Source organism: Etheostoma spectabile, chromosome 15, assembly GCF_008692095.1.
Source record: "Etheostoma spectabile isolate EspeVRDwgs_2016 chromosome 15, UIUC_Espe_1.0, whole genome shotgun sequence".
Classification (NCBI taxonomy): domain Eukaryota; kingdom Metazoa; phylum Chordata; class Actinopteri; order Perciformes; family Percidae; genus Etheostoma; species Etheostoma spectabile.
In genome coordinates this window covers 16,993,576-17,005,614 of record NC_045747.1, presented here as the reverse complement: position 1 = coordinate 17,005,614, position 12,039 = coordinate 16,993,576, and the positions used below count along the sequence as shown (strand labels likewise).

General features: G+C 42.6%; 1 protein-coding gene across 1 annotated transcript in view; it reads right to left on the bottom strand.

The window, feature by feature from the left end:
• Positions 1–2,198: 2,198 nt before the first annotated feature.
• syt3 (synaptotagmin III) overlaps positions 2,199–12,039 on the bottom strand; it is a 36,215-nt gene continuing 26,374 nt past the window's right edge. The window contains 6 exon segments of the mRNA XM_032537157.1: positions 2,199–5,457; positions 5,931–6,024; positions 6,975–7,104; positions 7,786–7,957; positions 10,842–10,883; positions 10,886–10,958. Coding sequence (XP_032393048.1) covers positions 5,935–6,024; positions 6,975–7,104; positions 7,786–7,957; positions 10,842–10,883; positions 10,886–10,958 — 507 coding nt within the window. The 3' untranslated portion in view covers positions 2,199–5,457; positions 5,931–5,934.

The following is a 12,039-nucleotide window of genomic DNA, read 5'->3' as shown; positions in this document are numbered from 1 at the left end:
CCAGACAATGCTTTACTTTTGTTTTTGTTTTTGTTTGGTCAAAGAATGACATAATAAAATATGAATGAGAAATGTGGTCGGTGCCTCGACGCTCCATGTCCAGGAGGTCCAGGTGGTGTTGTAAAGACAATCCGTCTCCTGATCGTGGTACCCAGCTGGGTTGCTGAGGGCCAGATGGTTCCGCTCACAACAGGTAATCACAGCCAGCATGCTGATACACTGACATCCACACAAATGGGTTACCAGAACTACCCAGAGCATTTGGGATGCTGTAATAGTACCCTCCTCTGCCAGTCTCTGAGGCTTTTTCTATCGTGTCTGGCAACGGTGATGTGCAGTAGAAGTAATGAGTAAAATGAAAAGGTTGCTTAAATATGGACTTGTACTCCCATTTCTTAAATGGCAAGATAGTTATTTTGTAAATATATCCACTTTCATAAATTCCTCTTACTAGTGTTCCTCATTTGAAGCCACGATGGCAGAGCTATAATGTCAAAGGATGTTTCCCAGAAGTGTCTGTTTACAATTCCATAAAAGCAATATACAGAGAAGGTCAGATCCTGGGGCCCGGCTCCTGTATTAAAACGCAGCTTCCTTGCAGAGGCAAGCTACTTTAATACCCCTACTGGTAGACGTTTCCACTTGCATGCATTCATTAAATTCATTGTTTTGAAAGGTTTTGGATATTATTTATAGTGTTGGAATGAAATGGGAAAAACTGTATACGAGGCATAATAAGTGGTCTTATAAAAAGGTCGGAGTGGCTTTGTGCAGTGCTTTCAAATTAGGAAAACAAAAGTTTTGAGTCCCAGTCACGAAAAGGTTTTTACTGGCGTGTAGGCGGTGCGGCGAAACTAAGGGTATAAAGTGAAATTGAACATGTTACATAAAAGATGGCACATGTCAAGAAAATTGTACTACCAAAGTATTACCCAAAGTTATTGCATTCATCTTTAATGATGCAGTGGAATTCATTATCATCATGGATAATAATCAGATAAATTAGCAATAAGAGCTAGTGCCTTGTTGTCGGCTTACTTTAGATAAATCCCTCCAGTGTGTTACGAACAGCTCTATGTTGCACACACCTCCCCCAGTCTCTAACTTCCTCCCCCTCCCTCTCTCCCCTCTTACAGCTCACTGAACTGAGTGAAATGTCTTTCCGACTAAATGATTTTTTTTTTTTTTTTTTTTTTTTTTGCACGGCGGGAAAGTTGCCATGGAGACAGCAGAACCCCCCCCCACCCCTCCTTCCACTTTTCTCTCTCAACAGTCTACAACATTAAAGCTGTGCTAACTGGTGTTTTATCACGTGTGTATGTGCACGTGTGTGTGTGCACGTGTGTGTGTGTGTGTGTGTGTGTGTGCGTGTGAGCGTGCGTGTGTGTGTGTGCGTGTGTGTGCGTGTGTGTGTTTTGCTCTTGTTGAACTGTTAACACTGTCAGTATGCTGCAGGTGCCCCGTGATGAGTGTGTCTATATATACAGAGCTATCCTCCTCCACTTCCAGTCTCCACTTCTACATACATCCCGCATACAGCTATCCCCTCTCTTCTTCAGGTTTTCCCATTCGTGTCCTCCTCCTCCTCCTCCTCCTCCTCTACTCTGGCATTCTCCCGCTCTTCATCCTCCTTCATTTGTTTAATCCTCTCCTACTCCTCCTTCTCTGTCATTCCCCTGCACATCTGAGCTCGGTCTTCCTCCTCTCTCTCTCTCTGCTGCTGAAGCCCTGGTGTTGCAGATTGCTGCTGGTGTGCATCTTCGCTTTAACGAGAGATAATAACCACATGACAAATAATATGAGTGTTTTAAAAATAAAAGGAGACAACAAAGAAGTAGGGCAGATGGAGCAGAAGCACACAGGGCAGGCAGCCATGCTCCATTTTGCATTTAGGTAAATGCGGCCACAATAAAGAATTCATGACAAAGTGGCTAAATAATTACACACGACTTACAGTAATGCACAGCAGAAAGTCAGAGAGCTTGGTGATAAAAAAAAAAAAAAAAGTTGGGTTCAGGCTGCTTCTGTCCAGGAAGAGTGTCTTACTTCCCATGCCTGAGTCAGATATAGACTGTATACATCTGAAATGCCCAGGGCTTTGCTTACTATGTATAGCACGCTGTCTGGTGTGTGACAGTAGCTTCACCACCTTTCCTGCCTCCCCACACGGAGGAATTAAAGAAGTCAGAAACACGAAGTTGGATGATACATATCCTTTATTTCCGTTATCATTGCTTCAGCCACACTGTTACTTACACATTCATCAATATCCTGCGACCTGGTACAGCTGTCCCGACTGAAACAATCACCCTGACTGAACCCCTCACTCAAATTCTCAGCTTTAACCAATAAAAAAATTAAACCTCTTGAATACATTTTATATATAAAAAACAATTGAAAATCAAAAAGAATACCAATTTGAGATAAATACAGCATAAACAAAGTTATTTCATCATCGTTGTTTTTGACCACAGAGATAAACAACTGCTAGGTCTCCATTTAGTCATCATTAGTAGTATTAGTATCAAGTTCATTGTCAGATTTTGCTTAAAGCATCACTTATATAATTTTTCATTGCATCAAGTTGACATCATTCATGTTAATATAAGCATGCAAACATGTTTTCCCATGACCATTCAGAACTGCACTAACACGAAAAGACAGCGAGAGAGAATAGAGAGGACGGGCGGAGGGGAGGGGGGGGGGAAGGGGGTGTCATACACAGAAAGAAAGAGGGCAAGATGGAGGGATGTGAGATAGCGAAGGGAGCTGGAAGGTGGGGTGGGGGGAGGAGAGTTAAAATAAATACGGGGAGAAATGGATAGGTGTGAGGGGGAGGTAGAGGAAGCTAAGGATGGCTGGAGAAAAGAATGAGTAATCAGACAGTAATCAGACGGACAAAAAGAGAAAGAGAGGGAGGTGGCGGACAGAGGGAGGAAGAGAATAAAGGGATGTGCTCGTTCCACTGTGAGTTTTGTAATCTATCACCAGGCAGTAACACAAGGGCTAAATAGGGTAGAAACAAGCAGAGAGATAGAGAGGCTGGGAAAGAGAGACTTATTGGGCCTCGAGACCAATGGATCAATACTGTATCTCAACCATATATCATACTTAGTCAAGCTGGTCAATAATCTCCCAGCTGACAAACCACACAGAATACCTGCAGGTATGATGTGGAATGTGTCACCCCCCCCACCCCACCCCTGTATACCTGATCAAGCACAGTTCTCACTGCCCCTGCACGGACCAAAAAGTAAATATAAAGAAACTAGATCCCTACCCTGAACCATGCACACACTCCAACATGGTCGTGTGTGTGCGAGAGGATAAGAAAGAAATGGGAACGATAGCAATACAAGTAGCTGTAGTGAGGTGTTTTACTGTTGTTTTGCTGAGGTTACAGTAGTAGTCGTAGTAGCGGTGACAGACATGGCTTTATAAGTCTGTATCGGTTTACACAGAAAGTGCACAGGCGCTTGTTTTCTCACAACTCCTCTCTGTTGTCTTGCTTTAAGGGGGATCTAAATTTGTCATGATATGTAGGCCGTACAAAATAAGCCTCATTTGTTTGTTTTTTCTTTCATTTTTTTTTTTTTTCCCACGTTCCTTACTCCTAAATTTAATTAAAACACACCCAACAATTCAATTTTCAATCACTGTGCCATCTGTTTTTTTTTTCTCCCTTGGACATACAGTACACAAATTACTGAAAGAAGTACACGATCAACACAGTTACTTACATCAGGCAAAGGGTTAGAGAGGAGAGGAGGGTTGAATGATTGGCAGCTGATTTCAGAGACGACATAGACAATACAAACTAATGTCTATGAAAGACAGTGTTTCCCCACCTAGTGCAATGAGGCACGTATAGTACACACACACACACACACATGCGCACACACACACACACGCACACACGCGCACACACACATGCACACAAAATGGCTCCTTGTTAAGACACCGCACAGAAGACACGTTTGGCCCAGAGACAAGCATTTCTGTGTCTGCGGATGCTGGGATTTTGGGAAGTGAGGGAGGAGAAGAGTGAAAAGGGACAAGGGAGGAAGTGAGCACAGAAACGTGTCACACACAAGGTCACAGTGACACACAGACATACACACGCACACACACACACAGACGCGCACAAATACAAAACAAACACGCCCACAAACACAGAAACACACACTAGTAAAAGCAACACGGACGTGTGTGTCCTTCTAAAGTCTTGTCAGGGACATGATGTGGACTTGAGGAGTTTTCTCAGTTGAAGCTGGACGATGACTTCTTGAGAAAACAAAAACAAGTTCTGGAATGATAGAAAAAAAATAAGATAGAGTGGTGATATCCTTTCCTGTGGAATTCATCCTCTGGCGAATGCACTCCAAACAGATGCTGGTCCGATCCTAAACGCAGGTTTCATTCTACCTGTGTAGTCCTACGTTAGGAAAACCAGTCTCTCGGAAGCTCACACCATTGCATCCTCAGTGGACTGTTAAAACGGCATGGATAAACTCCTTTCCTGATTCCTGATTATACGTGTACTGTATCACACAAACAACAGAGCAAAATAATCAAAGAAATATTGATACTGATGAGCACCATGAGAATGGTGACAAAAAGCATGAGGAAGAGGGACACATTTCAAGGTTGCGTAACATGCTTAAACCGATGATTCTGTCCTCCTTTATTGCTCCTCTGACATCAATAAAGACCACTGGACGCTTTGTCATCTTTCCTCTGGGGAAAATAAGCGAGTTAAGTCGGAAACAAGAGGATGCGGAGCCTGGAGAAGGCGTCCAAAATGGCCTGGAGAATCCTCCTTGAATGTTTTGTCCTGCTATGTACTACGTGAGATGTTTTCCCATACAGTACGGCATATACTGTACACCAATATTGCAAAGAAAAATATCGACATAGTGATTTTCTTCTTTTATAGTCTGTACAAGGGCGTGAACCTTTGGTCCTGGTTGAAATGACCATTCTAGGATGGCTTTCTTTTTTTTTTTCTTCTTTTTTTTTCTTTTCACAAGAGAAAAGTTTGTCACATCACACTCCTCCTAGATGAAATACTACACAAATCTGAAGCACACATGATCTACGCACATACTACAAACACTGTGTATTTGTGTGTGTGTGTGTGTGTGTGTTTGTGTTGTGTTATGTGTGGTCTTCCCTTGCTAGATCACAAATTTACAGCCCAACCTAGTCCTACGGTACCATTTAGTGTCTTCGTGTGTTTGTAAATGTGGAGTCTGATCTCAAAGTGTAGGATGTGATAGATGTTATTTCCCCCCCCCCCCCCCCCGGCTTCAGTACACGATGGAGGATTCATTAGCAGGAGAAGACAGCACTAGCAGTTGGACACTAGCGGTGTCTCCGCGTCTCTCTTCTTTATGGAGAATATTCACAGATGAGAGGAAAAGAAGAAAAGGCTGCAACTGGAGAGATGGTAATGACCTGAGGAAAGAGGGGATAAGGGAGAAGAGGCAGATTAAGTAAGAGAGAGACAGGGGGGGGGGGGAGAGAATATATAAACAGTATGCAGTACTGTAATTTTAGAGGGAGGGGGAAATGCATTATATAACCCATAACATCTAGATTATGAAGATGCGTCTGCCTTAGAGCTCCTAGATCTGACAGCGCCACAGCCTCCACGCTAACACACACTCCCAGTTAGGTCGTGCCTTTAAAGTCAACCAGTTTTCCTGTGTAAAGCTGACTTGAGAGCATCTCTCCTGCACAGTAACGTGGATGTACATTACAATACAGCGAGTCCTGTTTACAAGCAGTAAACAAGGAGGCATTTGATTGTATGTGTGGAATAGTAATATACATTCTAATACACTGTTGCCTAGAAAATAATCCTAGCAATATGGGAGCATGTTGATAATATAGAAAAAAAAGTCAGCTTTAAACCAGGAGAGGCTCACAGTTTTAATCGGAGTGAGGACTGTCCACCACGATGTGCGGCTTAGGGGAGGATGCTGTAGCAGTCTTCGACACAAACGTACCAATTGCCTTTTCCTGCAGGGAAATAACATTTTAGCTTATGTTAATTCATACATTCAGTTCATACAGGAAATAGTATATCAGCATTGCTGTTATGCTAAGGTCCCACTACTATTTCTACTATTGTATGGTGGAATGCGAGTACAGTAATTACATTCACTCAAGATTAATACTAGATTGATTTCTTTACAGTAAATATGAAGCTGCTGCAAGTTAGCTTAGCTTAGCACAAAGACTGGTAACAGGGCAAAAATAGCTAGCCTGGCTCTGCTTAAAGATGACAAAATCCGCCTGCCAGCACCTCTGAAGCTTATATAATTAACATATATCTCATTTGTTGAATCCCCACAAAATCAATTTAGCTAAGTTAAGTTTTATATTTACCATACAGCTATGTTATCTAACTCTCTGCAATAAAAAGCAAATAAACACTAAAAACTATTCCTTTTGGTACAATTTTGAGTATTTAACATTACCCAACAATTTTTCAGAGGAAAATATTGTATTTATCACTCTACCTCAGCTATAGTTAGTATAGTATAGTTTCCTTTGATTAATGTTTGATATGTAAAACAGATAATCCCCTTTTAAAGTAGGAATTTGTTATACAGTAGATTAATTACCCAACAATATATATAACGTAACTGAACTTTGTAATTACATTAAAATCATTTCAGTTGTTTTTAATATTGGTGCTGCTTCTTTTTCTTAACTAAAACAACTGAATATGTATTGTATCACTGCTACTTTTATCTTGCTGAACCATTACTTCTATATTACTATCACTACTGCAAGTGTCAGTGCTGCTGCTGCAACAGTACTGCTTCTATTAATGAACTGAACATTACATATGTGGTGTGAGATCATATGACACATGAATGAACACACGCGCACACACACACACACACACACACACGCACGCATGCACACACACACGCACACACACGTGATCATATGCTCATTACCTCCACAAGCTGATGCCAGTGCTCTATTGGTTTGCGTGGATTGGCCAGCATGGCCGTCCAGTGCTCTCTCCCCGGACCGTCAGCATCGCTGCCCACACGACACATCCCTATAACCTCGTTATGGCCAATACTGACATGCAGCAAGAGATGGAAGCCAGAGCAAGAGAGACAGAGAGACAAAGAGACAGAGAGAGAACAAGGCGGAGAGGAAGGATAGTAGAGGAAGGGAGAGAGCGAGGATGTAATAAAGCAGGGAGAGAGAAGGAGACAGAGCTTGTAAGAGGGAGCGTCTCATTTATCAACATTGAGTACTGGAAAAAGAGTGCAGTAGCTGAGGAAGGGTATTAACAGAATAGCAGCTTACAAATACACACAACTCTGCATAAAAGCTTGATGTCAGCAGGGGATCAGGCATGAGCGCAAACATACAAAAGCACACACCTATGGAAATGCCAAATGGAGGGCAGACTACATAATAGGGAGGCGGTGCATCTATACACAAACACATCAAACGGCCAAGTGTTGCTGCGAGCGTCAGACAGACAAGCATTGGCAGGGTTCCACTTCTTCCTTCCCTATTAGCATAAATCATGTCTATTCATGAGGTAAACGTCCACCAGGAGGCTGACTCATGAGGGACCCCTCTTTGTGTTCAACACAGCCGTGACACCATCAAAATGTGGCGACCCAAAAAGCAACAGCAAACATCACACTGCATGCGCAAACACACATTCGATAAGCAGCACACTTCACAGTAATGATCTGTTTCATCCGAGTACCCTACAATATAATAATGCCTCAGCTTGCTCACCAGTCATAGTCCATCACGGCAATGATGATGGATACACTTTCTATATTTTCATTGGGAATGTCAAACACCAGCGCCTCGTTGTACGTGGGATTCAGCGTGTTCTTCTTAATGGAAGTCTTCCTCTTTTTTAGCCTTCGGCCGTCACAGATCAACGAGGCCTTCACGTATGGGTCTGAAGACAAGAGACGGGAGAAGATGGAACGCATAAGAAAAAAGGGAGGTAAAGAGAAGGGAGTAGCGGTGGAGAAAAAAGTAAGGAAGAAAGGCAATTTGGGATGAGAAGCAGAGAGGAAGAAAGAGAGGGAGACAAAGGAAGAGGGGGAGAAGGCAGAGAGACAAAGATGAGGGGGGACTCCTGCAAACACTGTTAGGTATTATGCTCACAGGTATCTGCGTCGGTAACACATAAAAGGCATGAAAATCAAGTCACCTTGGCAAAGCTGGATTAAGAACACAAAGGGAGAAAAGCAGCACAGGTTGAATGACTTCAGTTATCCATTCAACTCGATTCAAACGTGCAGCTCAGTGACGGCAGCCAGGGAAAACACACACACACACACACACACACACCCACGACTCCATTTGTATCCTGCATTTTAAAGCATCTTCAAGGCACTGCAATCACCTCGGCACCAGTGGGGCAATAATTACGCTGTGTGGTCATTATCATTTGAGATCTCATTTAATCAGAGAGGGCATTGTCGCTTTAATTAAGTCTTTAAGTGAAGGATAGCTTAAGCATAAAGCCTTTTTTTAATAATGCTTTTGTCAATTCAATATTAACATTAGCAATCACGTCTTGACATCCGTCTCCCGGGTAAAACTTTTGTTGGTTTTGTCTATTTCTGCAGACATAATTGGTGCTACACCTGCAGCTGATTTTGCTCACAGTAAAACACATTGCGACTTTGTTTTTACTGGTTGTTTGTATATAATACACTTTATTATATTATATTAGGTAGTATATTCCTAATGTATAAACTCCACCTCTAGTCCTTGAACAAAACGTCTAACTTCAGATTCTCCAACGCTCATTTAGAAACGCACTTCAGGGAGTATTAAGCAAAGATATACTGTCATTTACTGTTTGGGACCTTCCCTAACATGCCTCCTCTACTTCTACTTCAGTTAGTGATTTTATTAGACTTTGAAATATCTCTTTTTTTGCACAAACCTGTTTGTTTTACCTGCAGGAGCAGTGAACTGTAATGATAATACAAGTAAAAGCAAAGGTTTTACAGCAAAAGATCATAGTGATGGGCAAACCGATTCTTTTCACAGAATCTGTTCTTTCGAGTTGATACACATGAATGTATCAAACCTTTCAAGTTTTGATACTTTTTGCAAAATATGGTGTCTCTGGGACACTCGACAGCTAGTGCTGCCTGCCCCACAAAACTACTCTTCAATGCGTTACCAGTCCTCATGTATAAGTTTACATAAAAAAGATAACATACTTATTTTATGGCATGAGCACGGTCTATTTTATTTTGAAAATGTACCGGATGTTTTATTTTGTTTCTGTGCTCAACCTCCTGTCCCGTGCTATCTGCCATGTGCCGGATTGCTGCGGAGTTCTCCGGCATCCGGCAAAAATATAAGCTATGCGTATCTGCTCCGGAGCCGGGACGCAGCTGGGACGCAGCCGTTCCGCAGTCCGTGGGAACACACACATCGACTTTAATGGAAACCAAATTACTCCGACGCCGTTCCGGAGCGGATCCGCAGCCGTTCCGCATCCTGTGGAAATTGGGGGTAAGAGATGCAATTGTACACTGTGACGCGCTCAAGATTGTATTGCAATGATTTTAATCTTCTTCTTGTTCCACCTGTAAAATACAATCGGCACTGCAGTTACTAAATTGTAAAGTTACCTGGTGGGTAGAAATAATTGCGTTAGTGCGGCGTGCTGTGGTCAACAGAAAGGGCTCACTCCCAGGCTCACCCCCTCTCTGTCAAAGCCCAAAAGAACCCAGGTGCACAGGTGAAGCAAACAAACATATCACTTCCGCTCATTTCGCCATGAAAACGCCCACCACCTACAATATAAGTGGCCAACACAATAATCAGCAAACAACACAAATGAGACCATAAACAACAACACAATATGTGGCTCCTACAACGACGTTACAGAAACAGAATGGACACAGAACTGTTGTCACTCTGTAACTTGGTGCATTGTGAGAGCTGTTCTTGTCACTTTTGATTGTTCTCTGCAGAAAACAATTAAACTTCCACCGAATACCTAAACCTTTAATTCAGTTTGCAGCCTGTCTTTATTTTGCTTCAACAAGGTCTCTTCTTCACTGAAATTGTGTGTTTTTGAGGGTAAAGTAGCAGACATTTGATCTCGTTCGGTAAGTAGCTTCCAGTCTTTCTCGACTGGAGTCATACACTGACACCCTCGTTTGAGACAATGATTCCCGCTTATTCATTGGTGGTCCCACTTCCTGTGTTTTGAGTGACTGGACCTGGGAGCAATACCCTACGATAGCAGCGAGTGTGTGTGCAGTATGAGTGGGATTCAGAAGCATTAGGTACTTTTGACAGACTGACCCCATACATACGTTCATTTCGCCCATCATTAATTCCTCAGTCAAAATGGAACAGACTTTATCTTGCAGATGTATAGCATTCTGGTCCATTTAGGCAGCTGATGGGGGGGGTGGGGTGGGGGGGGAACTCAGCTTCTTCATTTGGTGCTAAATAACATCAAAGGTACTCTTTTATTGCAAGAAACTGGCATCATGTTTAATTGTGATGTTTACATATAAAAAAAATATCTACTGCATGTTTAGTTTATCAGTCAGAATAAGATAAACCTAAATGAACTCACATGCACCACCAGTGCGGGTTTTTTGAAAGCTGTTCTGTGTCATATTTTTCCTTTTAATGAGTTTCCAGTCAGACTACTGGCTGGAGGTCTGGCAGCAGGATGAGGAGTGTGTGTGTGTGTGTGTGTGTGTGTGTGTGTGTGTGTGTGTGTGTGTGTGTGTGTGTGTGTGTGTGTGCGCGTGTGTGTGTGTGTGTGTGCGTGTGTGCGTGTTAATCCTTACCTGAGAAGCCAGTCAGGTCGGCTTTGAGATTGGTGGCCTTGAGACTGTAGCAGTGAGCCTGCCTGCAGTGGGCAGGTAACACAGCGAGAAATTAAGCTCCCCGAGATCAGCCTTTTCCTGTAGGTCACCACACACACAGACAGGGATCAGAAATGAAACAGGGACACACACACCCCACACACACACACACACACACACACACACACACACACACATGGCATCAGAAACAGAGTCAGATAGGAAAAACACTACAGAGATAGGACAGATAGGAAAAACTGACAGCTCTCCTTCTGTTTGCTATGATTGTCTGTAAAGCCAGAAAAGAGCTACATCTGTGACTGACGGCGGGTGACAGCAGGCATCCTAATACGGACAGGCAGAGTGTTTAGGCAGAGGGGAAGTGTTGTCACTGTAAATTAATCATATGCCAATGTGTCAATGTCCCCAAGTGAGGAAAGTGTTAAGTAGAGGTGACAGTACTTCAGGCTTTTTATACCCCCCCATCTACTGATCTTCTCGCTGCCCATGGTCTCAGTGGCACTGCAGTAATGACACCGGTGGTATTCAGGTCACACTGTGGCATGATGACTCCTTAGGGCCTCACTAATCAATACTTCCCCGGGTGAAACATTAAATAAAATATGCTGAGAGGCTGATGCTTTAAACTTATTTAATAAGTCAAACACCCACGCCAAAAAAATCTAAGACTTTGCTCTGTCTAATTTGCTAATAGGCTTTTATGAATATTTCATATAAATCTACTTGGACGCTGTGTGGTAAAAAGTTTGGATGTGGCCAGCGGTGCCTTTCCAGTAATCTATCTGGACTCTCCCGAGCTATGATTTGACAATACCAGACTTTGAATTAATTTACACTGCAGACATTTTCCAGTCTGCGCTATTTCTGTCCTCCATACTCCTCTCTATACAGTGTATGACCCTCAGGCAACAGACAATAATGCACATGCTTCTTTGAGTCATAAAAAAATCAAAAAAAGACTGTAATCATTTGAATCCTGTAAGAAACTGTAAATGTAACCACCGCAAGATACTTCATCTTGAGAATGTTAATACTACTGAATTGATGGCATTGGAATATTTATAAACTGCATGTACATTACCGGTCAAAAGTTTAAGGTCACTTGCATATTTCCATACTGCTCCATTATTGACAGAATACCAGCTGGTCTGAGTGGGGG